The 16,786-nt window shown below is 43.5% G+C and overlaps 1 protein-coding gene across 4 annotated transcripts in view; it reads left to right on the top strand.

Annotated features, from left to right (window-relative positions):
* PPARD (peroxisome proliferator activated receptor delta) overlaps nt 1–16,786 on the top strand; it is a 52,304-nt gene that overhangs the window by 17,793 nt on the left and 17,725 nt on the right. For 3 of the 4 annotated variants that reach the window (XM_081865373.1, XM_081865371.1, XM_081865372.1), the window contains exons 2-3: nt 12,926–13,165; nt 15,782–15,933. In XM_081865373.1, the coding sequence (XP_081721499.1) occupies nt 13,030–13,165; nt 15,782–15,933 (288 nt within the window). In that variant the 5' untranslated portion in view covers nt 12,926–13,029. Of the gene's footprint in view, nt 1–4,431; nt 5,291–12,925; nt 13,166–15,781; nt 15,934–16,786 lie in introns of those variants that run through there. The other variant, XR_014157363.1, reaches the window with a different exon arrangement.

The following is a 16,786-nucleotide window of genomic DNA, read 5'->3' as shown; positions in this document are numbered from 1 at the left end:
TGAAATCTTAAAGGACACTATGAAGTTTTTTCGCGCCATGGACTTGATGTTTTCCAGTGAGATTGAGCAAGGGGTGGTGCGGAGGCAGTTAATGGCGTGTAAACAGGGGAGCCGATCTGTACGTGAGTACTGGACTGAGTTCAGCATGCTGATTCATAGACTGGGGTGGGACCTTGCGAGTGAACCTATTCAAATGCTGTTTGAAGAAGGGCGCCAAGAGATGTTATCTCTGCCAACAGCCAGGTCACTTTGCCAGAGTCTGTCCGCAAAGGAAGGAATGGCAAGGAATGGCGGGAACTGTTGGGGGGAAGGAGGAAGGAGAAACAAGCAGCGAGCAAGTAAAAGCCAACGCCTGGCTGCCAGCATCAGGGCACCGCAGTCAGGCAGAGGAGAAGTGAATGTGCCCACGCCGGAACCTCCAAGACCAGCGCTTGTGATAGAGGTGTTGCTGGAACTGTCCAATGGACACCCACTAAAGATAAAAGCGCTATTGGATTCAGGCAGCTCCTGTAATTTCATGAGTAAGGAGTTTGCAGCTGAACACCAGATACAGACTATCCCATTAAGTAAGCCTTTGCAGGTTACCACGATTGATGGGAGGGAACTGTTGGGAGGAGAAGTGAGCCAGCAGACTGTTCCAATGGTAATGAGGGTGGCAAGACACACAGAACTGATAGCGTTTAACGTAGCCACTTTGGGAGGAGCTCCCATTATTTTGGGAATGAGCTGGCTAGCACTACACGATCCTCTAGTAGGCTGGCATCAGAGAGTGGTTTCCTTTGGATCAGCACATTGCCTAGAACACTGCAAAGAGGGAGAGGTTCAGGCAGGGGCCAGGGCCACTCTAGCAGGGGTGGAAGTGATGGGCAAGGGCAAGGTGCCACCACAATATGCTGACTTGATTGACGTCTTTAGCGAAAAGGAAGCAGATAGACTGCCCCCGCACAGACCCTTTGACTGTCAAATTAACTTACTCCCAGGAGCACAATTGCCAGTGGGCAAGCTGTATGCAATGTCAGATAGTGAAATGCAGGAGTTAAGGGAGTTCATTGACAAGAATCTCAAGCGAGGTTTCATCAGAGAGTCACGAGCGGTGGGGGGCAGCCCAGTGTTCTTTGTGGACAAAAAACACACGGGCAAACCGAGGCTTGTATGTGACTTCAGAAGCCTAAATGCAGTGTCAGAACCAGTGACTTTCCCTATGCCTAGAATTGATGACATTCTGACACAGGTGAGAAAAGGGAAAATTTTTACCAAGCTGGACCTTAGGGGGGCATATAATTTGATACGTGTGAGAAAGGGGGATGAGTGGAAGACCACTATGTTCACCCCCTTGGGGGCTTTTGAGTATTTAGTTATGCCTTTCGGATTACAAGCGGGCTCCGCCTGCTTTCAATCATTCATGAATCACGTCCTGGGGCCACTGCTCTACAAGAACTGCGTAGCGTTCTTAGATGACGTCCTGGTGTACTCAGCGAATGAGGAGCAGCATGTGCGAGATGTAAGAGAGGTACTGAGCAAGTTGCGAGAAAATCGGCTGTGGGTGAAACTGGAGAAGTGTCAGTTTCATACCAGGGAGGTGGAATTCCTGGGGTACCGGTTGTCTGACAAGGGGTTGGCCATGGATCCCAGCAAGGTTCAAGCGGTACTGGAATGGAAAACACCAAAGACCAAGAAGGACGTGCAAAGGTTCCTGGGCTTCGGAAACTTCTATAGGAAGTTCATCAAGAACTTTGCCCATTTGACAGCGCCTATCACGGATTGTCTTAGTAGCAAAAAGAAATTTGTTTGGACGGAAGAAGCGCAGCGGGCGTTCGAACGCTTAAAGCAGGCGTTTGCGTCGGAAGAGCAACTGTTGCATGTGGATCTACAACAACCAATGAGAGTGGAGACTGACGCGTCAGACCGAGCGGTGGGGGCCGTTCTTCTCCAGCCAGGAAAAGATACGTCTGAATGGAGACCGTGTGCATTCTTCTCGCGGAAGTTGAACAAGTCCGAGAGGAACTACACAGTATACGACCGAGAACTGCTCGCCATTCATGAAGCCTTCCGGAAATGGCGGCACTTGCTGATTGGGGCGCAGCACAAGGTTCAAGTCCGAACTGACCACAAAAATCTGGAATATTGGAGAACAGCCCGAGTGCTGAACCAGAGACAAGTACGATGGGCCCAGGAGTTCTCCAAATTCCACTTTGAGATTCGTTACGTGCCCGGATCCGAGAACGTGAGGGCGGACGCTCTTTCCAGGAAACCTGAGTACTTAGAGGGGGAGGGAGCGCCCGAGGCAAGGCATGTAATCCCTGAAGACCGCTGGGTGTGTGGGGCGGCATTGGTGGGGCAGAGGGAACTGATAGAGGGTACTGAGAACGATGAATACGCCCAAGGGAAACTCAGAGAGCTCCGGAGGGCAGAGGAGAACACAGGGGGGTTTGAAGAAAAGAACGGGGCGTTGTATTACAAAGGGGCACTGTACATACCCGACGGGGAACTGAGGGGCAGAGTACTCAAGCAGTTGCATGACAGCCCCACCGCGGGACATTTTGGACAGCACAAAACCATGTGGTTGGTTACCAGGGAGTTTTGGTGGCCCAAGGTGAGGGAGGACGTACGGGAATATGTCAGGGGTTGCGTCAGGTGCCAGCGAGCAAAAGGAGAGAGGGTGGCGCCAGCGGGGCTATTACAACCCTTACCCACGCCCGAAAGGCCATGGGAGGCAGTATCCATAGATTTTATGACGGACCTGCCAAAATCCAAAGGCAAAACAGCTGTCATGGTGGTGGTAGATCTATTAACCAAGATGTGTCATTTTATAGCTTGTTCACATGCAGTCACAGCGGAGGAAACCGCCAAGTTGTTTGTAGAACATATTTTTAGGTTGCATGGCGCCCCCTTGAGGGTTTTAAGCGACAGAGGGAAACAATTTACTTCCAGGTTCTGGAGGAAACTGATGAGCTTATTACACGTAGAACTCAATTTCTCAACTGCTCGGCACCCAGAAACCAATGGGCAAGCGGAAAGGGCAAATGGGATTTTACAACAATACCTGAGGTGTTATGTAAAAGACAGAGAAAATGATTGGGTGGATAAGTTACCTCTAGCAGAATTTGCCTACAACAACGCGGAGAACGTGTCCACAGGGATGAGTCCCTTTCTGGCAAATTATGGGTGTCACCCCCGGGCATTCCCAGGAGAGGGAGGGGAGAGGTGGAGCGTGCCGGCGGCGGAATATTTTTTTGAAGAGATGGAAGCGATCCACCGTCAGCTTCAACTTAACTTAGAGAAAGCCAAGGAAGAATATAAGAAGCAAGCAGACAAAAATAGGAGGGAAGGTGAAACCATAAGGGTGGGGGACCGGGTGTGGTTATCCACCCAAGGACTACCGTTCAAAGGAGGGTGTAAGAAATTGAGACCCAAAAGATTGGGACCCTTTGAGGTCATACAGCAGGTCAACCCAGTAGCATTCAAACTCAGGCTGCCCAGTCACATGAAGTTACACCCAGTATTTCACAGGTCATTACTGTCGCCGTACCGAGAGGGACGTGAGTGGGGGGAGCATGAGAGAGAGGCCACCCAAACGCCCGTGATAGAAGAGAGAGAGCGCGACATGAACGTGGCAGGAATCATTGATTCCAGGTGGAAGGGGAATCAGGTGGAATATCTGGTAGAATGGGAGGGGGAAGTAGAGTCGGAAAACACTTGGGTACCAGCAGAGGTAGTCAATGACGAGGTTTTAATAGAAACATTTCATCAGCGTTTCCCAAGAAAACCGCAACCCGTGGCACGATTTAGAAGGGAACACTTTGGTACCACCGATGAGGAAGGAGAGTTTGAAGGGTTCCCTGAGTCAGGGGTGGGTGAGGAAGCCGACTCAGACGAAGAAGAGGAAGACGGGGAGAGAGACGGTACGCCGTGGCTAGAAGTGTTTGAATCCTCGGACGACGAGGAGAGTTCCTTCAGGGGCTTTCCGTCCTCACCGCCAGTGGGAGAGGAGGCGGGAGGGGGTGAAGGGGGCCCTGGGGGGGAGGTGGATGTCAGGGAACTGCCATCGGAGAGAGAGGTGGTGGATAAGTTCCATGAGAATAGGAGAGAATCTGCAGCAGAAGGAACCAGCAGGGGGAGTGCAGGAGTCACAGCGGAGGGGAGGCTCTGGGATACTTCCAGTGACGACAGCGAAGAGGTAACAAGACCCCCGTTAGGAACTCCCACCCTGCGCCGGAAACTGTCACGCAGAGAGTCACGAAAGCGCATGTCTGTCAAACAGCTTTTATGTTGGCGTAGGTTCCGTAGACGCCCACTGTCAGATTCTACCAGCGACTAACGGAGTCATGCTTTGGGGAGCTCCGTTAGTGCCTAGGTTGGGATGACCAACCAAACCCCAGAGGGATCAAGCTTTACGCACAAGCAGCTCATTATCCCATCACAATAATGAAGTTTTTTTTACAAAAAAAAAATAGCTGAACCTTCAGACCAAAGATTAAATGCAATGGCAAGAAAGGCGGCTGCCAACACCCAGGGCTGGTTGCGTACATGAACCAAGTTTAGCATTTGTTGGCCAAGTTGCGGCTGAAGAAGTTGGAGCAGCTGCTGGTGGATGGGCTGCAGCATGAGCATCCTGAGCATGGAGACACTGCTGGACCTCCTTGTTGGTCTCTGCACTGAATGCAGTTGTGATTTGCTACCCCAAGGGACAGGCTTGTCTCAGGCTTCCTCAAGTAGGAGTGAACCCCCTGATTATTGATGTGGGCAGGCTACCCAGAGTCAGTATCCACCTTTCCACTGGCAGTAGGCCCAAGAGTCCCACCATCTCCATCATGGTCCACAACCTGAGGACCCCAGCCAGCACAGCATCTGGCTGAGCCAGCTTAACAGTGGGCATTATGGGTATTTTATGTGTATTTTAATGAACTAAATAAAATGAAAGATCATGAATCATGGAGGCATGCAGAGTGTCTTCTTGAACCTAGCAGTGCTTAGCTTGTTTTTTAAGTTGCTTTTTTGTTAATGTTGTTAATATTGTTTTATAGATTATAAATGCTGTATTGATTGTTAATCATATAATATGCCTTTTGCTGTCATTGTGATGTTAGCTTAATTTTTTAGTTGCTGCTCTGTTAATAGTGTTTTATAGAATGTAATTGTTTTAGAGATGATTTGTTAATTATTTTATATCATTTATGCTGCAGTTGTGGTTTTTATTATGTCATTGTTATTTATTGTTTGTAAGCCGCTTTAAGATTCATTTGAATGAAAAGCAGCATGGAAATACAATAAATCAAATATTCAGCTGACATATGGAATATGCATAGCATATCCTCTTCAGTAACTAGGAGGAGAAAACTGGGAAGAGACAGTAAGAGCCACAAATACACATATTCTCTTTTTGTGTAGAACTTCAAGGAGGTAGTGAGTCAAAATCCAGCAATTGAACGTATGCAAAAGTTGCTTAGCTAGGCTGCTAAAGTTATTGAAGAGAGACCACACAGTTATTTAGCATGAATTTGTGCACCTGCGCTTTATTTTGTTTTTACTAGTGGCATGAGCAGATTACTCCCACCACCTTTCTTTTGACAGTAGAAATGCTGATTGTGGCTTCAGTTTCCTATCTGCCAAAGACGTGTGTGTGTGTGTGTGTGTGTGTGTGTGTGAGAGAGAGAGAGAGAGAGAGAGAGAGAGAGAGAGAGAGAGAGAGAGACAGCCTGAGAGAGCAGATAAAATCTCAGACAGGAAAAAAAAAAATCTCAGACAGAATGAAGGAGGAATGTTCTCAACGCTAATGCTCTTAAATGAGATCTTGTCCTGGTCACAATGTTGGTGATGTGGGCTCAGTCTGTTGGGAACTTGAGTGAGCCTCCCTGGAGCATTTTCACAATTGTTATCCTAATGCTGCTAGCTGACAGTAGCAGAAAGCTTCCCTTCCCCACTCATTTTATATAGTCAATTAAAAAAATACACCCTTTCATCTTGTGTCCTTGGAGCCAACCCCTGAATCGCCTTATGGGCACAATGTTCCTTTGTGTTTGTGCTGCTCTCTGCTTCCTTCACTCTGTTTTGATTACTTACTACTGCTAACAGCTGCTTTCCGAGTTGCTGTGTTAGCTTTACTTAGGATGAGGCTGGTCTTGCTTTCATCTGCTGAAATGGGTGAGGCTTTTAAGCGAGTGCTAATTCCACAGGAAACAAATCCCCCTGCCATCTTCGGAATGCAGGGTGTTGCAACAAAAACACAGTTGTATGAATATGGGATTTTCAGAGATCTGGATAAAGCGTTATAGGCGCAGTAACCATGTGGAACACTTGCAGCCTGATTTGAAGCATCTTGTTTAAAGGTAACTTTCATTGATTTCAATGAGAAATATTGTTAAGTGTTAGGATTGTGTACTTTATAACTGATGCCAGCTTAGGACAAAGTGTGAACTTTTACCAGAGACTTGAGCAGTGTTGCAGATTTTGTCTGCAGTGCAGGTAAGATAACAGTCCCCAAAATTCTGAAAATTTTATTTTCAGAAAAGGATTCCAGATTGAAACCATAATACCTCTAACCTAGAAGCTGACAAGCATGAGATGAGTGAATTAGCACTCTCCTGCTTGTGATTCCCAGCAACTGATCTTCAGAGATATCTGGAACCAGGATCCTGAAGGTAGCCATGATCACGAGCCTTAAAGTTGCACCAAATGCTCCTGGAGGTTTGACATGCACTGTTTTTCATAGGGAAAATTAATGTCTCAAAGTGGGTGGACAATATTTGTTCTACTTAAATAGCTAGCAGTCAGCAAGCTTTAATGTTGTTTTGGGCTTACTGAAAGGAATAGATTTGTATGCAGCAGAGACAGCACATTATATTCGAGTCCTGGTATATTGTAAAGAAAGTGAACAGGGGCATAATCCTTCTAAAATAAAATACCCAAGCCCCATTGCTCTGATGGAGTTTAAAGATGAGAGAAGTCTAATTGGAAATTGAGTGACTGTATGTGCTTTAGTATATGCCTTTCCATGTCTAGATTAATCTCAACCCTGCACCAGATGCTTTTCCTGAACGTCTTGCATTCATTTTTTATGCAGGTATTAAAAACCGGATTCACTTCATTACTTTCAAACTACAGTGAATAGTTTTTCCTGTGTGTGTGCCATTTCCTACAGTGCAAGTGTGGGGAAGAGGGCCAAGGATAACACTGCATGTGAATGGGGTCTCAGTTTCCTTTTATAAGGCACTAAAGGGGAGCTCTCTTCACTTGTTTAAAAGCATGCTGTATTATTTTTCTCACTTCTTTCACATGATTTCACTGTAAATGAAAACAAATGTTGTTTGAGCAGAACCTTGGGAGGCACCTTCTTTGATCCCTAACATAGATAAATGCATAGAACTAAAGCTCTGAGCAAGAAAAGAAGTGATCCTGCATTTATTTTTGTAAATACAGGCAGAAGCTAGTGTTTGTGCTTGTATGACACATACAAATGCACCCACACTTTTCCTCAAGGATCTGAAATGCTTTTAAGATTGTCCACTGTGTCTCACACAGTCACTTTTAGATATAGAGTTGGGAGGATTTGGGTATCAGTTTTATTTTTCAGCACTTACATCTGTAGCTTTTTATATAGCCATATGATTGCTTTCCTACAACTTCCTTGATCTCTCATATTTTAATGTAGAACTTTTCCATTAACTGTGTGCTACTTAGCGCTGTGAGTTCTTAATGTATAAAAGTAGCAGGATGCAACCCAGCTGATATAACTGAACTCTCCTCCACCAAAGAGATGTTCAGTTTTCTCCAGCTATTTTAAGGAGTCTGTGTGAACGAAACGAGAGTGCTCTGTACATTTATTGTTAGAAGTAGCATTACTATTATTATTCGCCTTGAACACAGCTTTCAAAACCTCTCTTTGGCTCAGATGCGTATCTCCAGGAAACACGGAAATGGCTGCATGGAAACAGCATCCCTAAGGCAGGCAAAAGGATTAGCATCCAAAAGGCTGCCTCTCCATCTATTGCATACTTCATTTTTGTTTCTCTCTTGCGCTCTGAATCCTCATATAGCAAACCTCTGCTTTAGATTCACACAAACATCTGCCCGCAGTTCTGGAGCATAGGGGAAGTGGGAGAAAACTTTACTCATAGAAATCAATGTTATGCTGCACAGTCTCCTTATTTCTTTAACTTTAAAACTAAAACCCCCTTATTTCTTTAACTATAAAAAGATGTTTTCCTAATTACACCCCCCCCCCCCACTTTTAACTTAATTGCTCTAAGAAAGAAAGGGGCTTGGATATTAAGTATCCCTGCTTGGCCAGGCATCAGAATTGATGCAATGCTCACAACCAACGGAGCTGCCGATTATTTGCGTGAGTTAGCACACTTCTTGACTCAGGATGAATTCAGCGGAAAGCCATTCTTACAGCTATTTTTCATTATGATGGTGATGCATTTGTAAAAAAAAGAGAGAGAGAGAAAAGAATGAGAGTGATATCTCATGTCGAGACTCCTCTTCAGGGTTATGTTAAGATTGCTAAAAGGGTCAGTATGTTTGGTGTCCTTGGGCAGGGCCTTAGAGATTCAACTCCCTGTGTTTTTACCCCCCCCCCCTTGCTTCCTGGGTTAGACATTCTGGGTATGGTTAATCATAGAAACAGGAAGAGATGGGAAACTAGCCCATCTTACAGTTCTGTCTAGAAACTTTGCAATGATAGTTTGGCTGCATTGACCTGGGTATGAAATGTTATTTTACTTATGAAATGGATAGCTTGCTAGTTGGTAATGAGCTAGGATTCTGTAGAGAGCATTAAGTATATGTAAATACGTTTTCCTTCTCTTGATAAAATGGCATGTTTCAGTTGTCCACCCTGAGAAATTCAATTTCAATATCTTACTTTAGCCTTAGTTTTTCAGCTGATAGATCTCTAGGAAGAAAATCAGATAATATCTACTAGACGAGGTGTTATTTCGTGATACAACCTTTCTACTAAGGTCTGGGCTCAGTGCCACCAAATCATTTTGCATCAGCAACCAGCCAGTAGATGTTTCTTTTTCACCTCTTTAGAAGGCAGAACACTGGTGTGAATGTTCTTAGAGAGAAATCATTTAACATAGCAGACAGAAGGATAATATGATCAGTTGGCTGGCTGCTAAAACTTAGGTCTCAGCTAGATTGGTAAAGAAAAAACATTTTATATGTTCAGGTAGGTAGCCGTGTTGCTCTGACGCAGTCGAAATAAATAAATAAAATGTCCAGTAGCACCTGAGAGACCAACTATGTTCTGGCTATAAGCTTTGGTGTGCATGTATCTGAAGAGGTGTGCATGCACATGAAAGCTTATACCCAGAACATACTTAGTTGGTCTCTAAGGTGCTACTGGACAACGTTTTTGTTTTATATGTGTTGTATATGCAGTATATGCATTATAACACTGTGACACCAGATGGCGCTGTGGAGTCCCGTTTTTGCCAACACGATTTCTCATACAAAATTTACAACACGTTTCCCTGAAACTCTTCATTGATGTATCTAGATCCAACCCTAGGAAGGTCAGGCTAGAAAGAAGGCACATTTCTATAATAGGGAATTTAGATTTTGTTCTCATCACAGTGCACCACTGCCCAGATACAAGGGACTGATTGCTTAATGGCTGAATATTTTCCCCAGCATTATAGCATATTTTGTAAGCTTGGTACCATTCTGTTGTATCTGATAGCAACTTCTGCCACAGTGCAGAACAGTTATATATCAATGTTTTGAATTTAAAAGGTGCATACCTGGCCATGAAATACACCTTACACCTGTGCCACTAAGTCTGATCAATATACAGTATTGGAATCTTGCACTGAGATTACAGTATAAGGCAGGTGGACTTATAAATAGCAGTGAAGTCTTCTGCATGTTATTTGTATGCTGTCCTTCAGTTTTGTTTTACTTTGTTTTGTTTATCCTTCAGTTTTATTTCATGGTGTATATGTTGATTATTATTATTATTATTTAATTACATTTGACTCCCATTTGCTCAATTAGGTAGGGTGAGGGTGCGGCTTGATTGTTGTTCTGTCGCAAGACAGGAATGCACAGCAGACCTTCTTGTTATTGCTCCTTGTGCCTGGATCAGGCTCAACATCTGCTTACAGTAAGAAAGCACTCAAGTGATTTTGGCAGCAAAAAGGAGGATTGGTTACAACATGTTGAATAAAAATAAACCTAAGCTGGGTGTTTCAGCGCATGGGTGTCTCAAAACATCATCGAAAGTGGTGTGATCCCAGCTGAGCTGGAGAGGTGGTGACTCCAGCAAGTAATCAGTCATGCTAGCTACTTCTTGACAGCTCAATATACGATTGAAATTTGATAGCTAACCTGTGTCTTTTGTCTGATGCTGTCTGTGTTTTAGTCATGAAGTGTCTAGCTGCAATTTTGTGCTGGATTTATTAACACCTGTAAATAAATGCAGTGTGTTGGGGACCCAGTAAACAGTGTCAGTTCTAAAGACCTTTTGATGCCTGTCCTTCCACGGATTTCTTTTTTGACCTACTTTGTCTGTACGAAATATATAGGTGTTCAATTTAAGTATATTGCAAGCACCTTGATTTCAAACTGCTTCGGAAGCAAAGTGAAACTGCGTCTGTATATACCAGTATCTGCTTCCTTGAACTCATATAACCTCCTGTCTTATAAATGCAAGTGAAGATTCCACTCTTAAGTGCATACATCCATAGCCTAACTGGCAGGGATAGTGCTCTTAACCTAGATAAATTTAAGTAAATATTCAATTGTTTGAATATTAAAGCCCCCTTCCCAAATTATCATTTTTGTGTCAGACAAACAAGTTTTTGCTCATTTGCTTCTTGCAATCCATGTGCCTTTCCTCAGGTGCTTCTTTGGCAGGGATGTTGTAGTTTTTTGAGCAAATGACTGCAGCCTGTCTGTCATGACTGTTAGTCCTGCATGTTACAGTGCTCTGTCAGTTCCGACCTGTGATGACTATGTTGTTCTATGATCTCTTCAGAAGTTTTATCTGTTGTTGTGTTAAGTTTTATCTGTTGTTGTGTTAAGCATGGTTTTTTAAGAGTTTGAGTGCTCCCCATTACTTTTGTAAAAGAGTGCTCATATAGCCTTTTAACAACCCAAATGTGATTAAAACCAGAAGCCTTAGCTGTGATCTACTCAGGTATAAAGACCTCTGGATTTCTGTCAATCAGGGTCCCAGTTCCTTTTGGAAGAGATTCCAAACTGGGTCCTTATTGCCTGGCAATAAACTTCACCTTCATTTTCTCCATTTGCTGAGTCTGCCTGATCCTTATTTTGCACCTAGTGAGTACCTGCTCACGTTCACTTGCTTCAATTACAGGTGCTAAGATTATGGTGTTATCACCAATTACTGATGCTGTGAAGGGTCAGTTTGCATACATTTTAAGGTCTTGTACTGAATTTTTGCATTTCTTTACTGTTCAGCCTTACATTTTTTTTCTTTCACACCAAATTGTGTATGCATCCGATGAAGTTGGCTCTAGTCCATGAAAGCTTATGCCACAATTTTAAAAAAAATGGTATTTAAGGTGCCGCAAGACTCTTTGTGCATAGAATGAATTTCAATGGATTATCTGCAGCATTCCCTAAGTTGTGGAATTTCCTCCCCACAGAGGTGCGTCTGGCTTCTTTGACAGCTTTCAGCAAATGCTGAACACGTACCTCTTTACCCTAGCCTGTAACACCTGAGATAGGTGTTTTCAGGGCCCACTCTGTTCCTGTGATTGTACTCTGTTTTAATTTAAAAGTCTCAATTGTTGTAACCTGTCCTGGGACCTGCTAGTGAAGGGCAGAGGATGATGATGGCTACATCATTGTAGCATATTGAAAGGCTGTGTGTTTTTAAGGCTAAAACCCAAAGAAATTCTATCAAAGATATTGCTCAAATACAAAAATGAAGAGACTTCTGAGTGAATTAGACATAAATATGTAGGATGTTACTATGTGTTATGAGCAGATCTGATATTCTTTTATTGTTTGTCATATAATGCAGCTTCCCGGGGCAGCAATCTGAAGATGACTCTTGGGGAGGGGAGAACTTGAGGGGGAGGACGTTCGGCAGAAAAATAGACTAAGAGGAAAGGGTTAAGCCCCCCCCCCCGCTGGTATTGTGCTTCAAATTGCAGCCTCAGCAACTGCATTGAATAGCAAATCCCTCAGCATATAGAGAAATAGTAACATCTCTTTGAGGGGCAGATTATGCAGTGTGGTTTATGTACATACAAGTAGTCTATTCCTGAGCAAACCCTCACATGGACAAACATAATGTATGAGGTGGATACTCAAGGATGTGATTGTCAGCAGTTCCCATGATTGTAGTGACTGGAAATAGTGCCACTGTGATTATGGGAAAAGTTGCTGGCCATAGTTGTTCTTTCCTGTATCATATCTTGTTTGTCCATGCGATCCATTCCTAAGGAAGGTCAGGAAATGGAATATGTACACAGCAGAATGTAAATTGGTCTTAAGAGGGAAGGTGACCAGGATATGGAAACATTCTGTAAAATGCTCAACACACCCTGGAGATTGTGAGCACCTTGTATTTATGTGGAGGGGAATTTTTTTTGCAGAGTTCTGTGCTTGTTGACAGTTCACAGGTTAAAGTGATTGTCCCATGACCGATGGGAAGGCACTTGTATTTTTCATAGCTTCCTATTCCTTTCCTTATACAACCTTGAGTGGCCCATGCTCCTTTGTCCTTGAGTTTGAGGACAGCTGTCCTTGCCATCACATCCCAAGCCTGTGAAAATCGGCACATTGCCATTGGAATACATTTGCCTAGTTTGCATTGAGTGCAGAGCTTGTGGTCCTAGCACAGATTACCAATCCCTATATACACAGTGGTCCATTGGCCTTCTAAGACTCCATAGCACAATGTGTCCCTGTCAAATGCTCTTTAACATTTTCCTTCTCTTCCTTGAAGGCTAGCAGGAACAGCCTGATAGGGGCCCTTTTCCAGACAGACGTGGATGATGCCAGAGCTATGACAGGGACTGCAGTCTGGGCACTGAAGGGTGGTGATCAGTTATGCAACAGCCAAAGGAGGAAGTACCTGAGGTCAGGGAAGAGGAGGAGGAAGAGGAAGAGGCACTGACGGCAGTAGGTGGAACCTCAGACCCAAATGAAGGACCAGATAATTCAGCACCTTCTATCAGCTACACAGGTAGGTTGGAGAAGCAGGCTAATGCATCCAACACATTTTTAAAGCAGCAATAGGTGGCTTTTACAGTGAGCTTTCCCCTTAGTAGGCAAATTTGTCACAATATGACAAATTCATTCCTTTATGCTGATTCCCCACCCCAAGCTAGTTGTCTTGGTATCTCTTTTCCTTTCCACAACACTCTTTATCTCTTGTCTCTGATTATGGTTTTTTGTTTTTGTTCTCCTTTTCTCCCTCTGTTTAGACGTTCACCCCTTCTTGATCACTCCTCCCTGCAGGTGTCCTGCAGGCTCAGTTCTGAGCCTCTTCTCTCTTGCAATACTCTTCCTGTGTGTTCGTGCTTGTACTTTCAGTTTGAACTGCCACCTTTATGTGACTCCTGTATTTATTCTTTCCATCCCTCTTTTCACTTTCTGTCAAGTCCCATGTTTGAACATCTCACTGACATTTCCTTCTGTGCATCTGCTGATGTCTCTGACTGGCCATGGTGAAAATGGGATTTCTAATGTTTCCATTCAGCTTCTCATTCTTCCCACGCTCCCTTTCACTGTCACACGCTCACACACTACATCCATGGGGTGATATTCAGCTCCTTCTAATGCTCTTCTTATAGCCAGGCTATGGTCATTCTGCTGATGCTTCCTCTTATTGGCTGATGTTGTAAAAACTATCCACTGCTTTGACAGATATCTATCAGGCATAGATAGGACTTGGATTTGGCCCACAGGTCACCAGCTGGTCATTTCTGGTTTGGACTTCTGCTTGTCGGCTTCCCTTTGCTTTCTCATATGCAAGACAATTGGGAGCACCCCCACTAAGATAATATTTTTGCCTCTCTTGCTATGATTATGTCTCCTCTCATCTTAATGCCCTGACACTGCTTTCCTATCACTCCTCATGCAAGGAATTCTCACATTTCAGGTTAATGTTTTTGTCTGTGACCCTCTTTCATCTTACTCTCTTCTGCTTATTGCTCCCTCTCTGCTGAAGCTCCTCTGTAAGCTACACTTCCTTTGCACCTAATCCAAGCCTCACCTTCATGTTACTCCTCAGGCATGAAATAACTGATGCCACCCACATCCTGTCTATCAAAGACAGCACCAGTTGCTCTGAACTCCCCTAGCACAGGGAACCGTGCAAGTAGTCATGCAACAGGACACAGATGCTTTAATCAGCCTGGACAGGAATTCATTACTGTATGTTCTGTTGTCTCTCCTCTCTGTTGCTGTTGAGCAAGGGAGTTTGCATAGCAGAACTTTACAATGTTCACTGCAAGTGAGCAAAACAGGAAGAAAACAGGATTAATAATTATTGTGAAAACTGTAGAATATGGTGAGTGCAAACAAATAATTTTCTGTTCAAGGGGGAGTTCAGAGAATACTGGCTCAGCTACCTGCATACAGCACTAGTTGGCTGGTGCCTGTTACATCACAAACCCACCTACCTCCCATCCCTGGTTTACTTTCTCAGCTCTTAAACTGATTGCCTCTAACAAAAAATAGATGATGAATGAACATTTTAAATTACTAAATGGACATGTGTTGCTTTCAAAAGAATACATCTTAAAAGATGATCTGGAATATTGGGAAGGGGTAAATCTGTTAACTAAATCAGGATTCAGATTACCAATGTGTGCATCTGTCATTTATGATTTAAAGGGGAAAGGCAGCTGGGCTCATCCTATGGGGGAAATCCACTGTAATTATTCTCCTTAACTTATGTTTGGACATGATCTTAAGAGAAACAGTGCTGAAGTTAGTATGGTGCTATATTAATACTTGCTGGTCTCACATAAAGAGGCATGTGTGAACATATCCAGAATAAGAGAAGTTATTTGAATTAACCTTTCAACAGATGCTGAAAAGAATGTTGAAGTAATAATGAGTGTGAAGGAAGGCAAGTTAACTTGTTGGGCTAAGGTTTCAAGTGTATTTCTGCCACAAACTTTGGGTAAATCCACCCTCAGTTTTGTGGACTTGAATGGTGGGAAAGTTTTCCTCTGAATATTGTATGTTGGTCACTTTCAGGTGTTACGCCATAGCTTTTGCCAGTGACCTGTAGAGATACCTGAGTTGCCTTCTTTTGATCCTTTGAACTAATTCATTGAAAAACAAAGCTGTCAAAGACTCAGTGATTCTACTGAATAACAAATGATTTCGCTTGACCAGGGTATGAAAAGGAAATATGAAGGCACCCAGAACATGCCCAAACTGAGAAGAGAGACCCTCTTGCTTGCAGTGGCAATAAATTCCATTCTGAACAGCAGTTCTGTGGTCTCATGTGTTGAAGACTATTGGTTTCAAACACTTAAACCTTATGTGTTTTTTTTTGGGGGGGGGGTTCTGATGCCATAGCACTGCTGGATTCTAATGCATTGCTAGATTTTGTGAACTGGAAGGATGAAATAACCAGTGAAGAAAATGACATGCATGTTATGCACAGTGGTAAGTTTGCATCAAATACAGGCTGAAGCTGAAACCCAGTGCTTTACAAATGCAAACTGGTTGGTTGTATCTGGGGAAAATGCAAAATATGGGTAAGGAAGTTGTGCTGTAGAGATGCTATGTGTCTGGTGCAGAACGGCAGTGCAATGACTTCTTGTTTTTGTTTCCCTGTTAGATCTTTCCCAGAATTCTTCACCTTCTCTGTCAGACCAACTCCAAATGGGCTGTGATGAGGCAACCTCAGGAAGTCTGAATGTAGAGTGCAGGGTCTGTGGTGATAAGGCATCGGGGTTCCACTATGGAGTGCATGCATGTGAGGGTTGCAAGGTATGGACTATATGCAATGTACAAACTCTATGCAGAAGGGGTGGCTAACTTGTGACCCTCTAGATGTTACTGAACTACAACTCCCATCATCCTAGGTCATTGGCCATGATGACCAGGGCTCCTGGGAGTTGTTGTCTAACAATACCTGGAAGGTATTAGATTTTGTGGCTTTAGCACCCTCCTTCAAGACTCTTACCACCGTGTTTGAAGTCATACATTTATAGAGTCCTTAGGAGTCTCTTCACCAACCAAACCAGGCAGTGACTGATCAGGAAAATTCAAATGACTATAAAGTTTTAATAAACTACCACTACACTGCACAAAAGAATAAGCAACAAATACAAAGATACCAGTTCTTATATTTAATGTTCTCTTCCTCTGTTGGTAAACTTTTGCCCTGTTTCATGCTCCTTTTCTAGCAAGAATAGATTACCTCATTTCCCAAGACAGGACATCAAACCAGTTCCTTTTTCTTTCTTTAACCTAGAAATGTGTTGGTCTGTGCTGCTGAAAACCCCTGACCTAAGCACATTGATTAGAAAAGTCTGTGTTCATCATCTTTTGGTCTGACCCAAGTGTATTCAGTTCTAATTACATGCCAAATTTCACTTCTGCTTGTCTTTTTGAGTTCTAACTGCATTTAACTATGCATTTATTTTAGCCCCTTTATTCCTCAAAGCATGATTTATTAGCCATATATTGTGTGACTTATACACATGTTATAGTAGATCTACAAGGGCCACATTTTAGCTACTCCTGTTATTCACAAGGTTATAGGAAGCTTCAGTGAGTAAATTATGGAAGAAAACAGAATCTTTTCTTCAGAGGTTAAAGATCCAAGTATCTCTAACCC

This window comes from Podarcis erhardii, assembly GCF_964252035.2.
Source record: "Podarcis erhardii genome assembly, chromosome: 6".
Lineage (NCBI taxonomy): Eukaryota > Metazoa > Chordata > Lepidosauria > Squamata > Lacertidae > Podarcis > Podarcis erhardii.
Note: the sequence above shows the minus strand (reverse complement) of the source record. Positions and strands in the feature narration are given on the sequence as shown.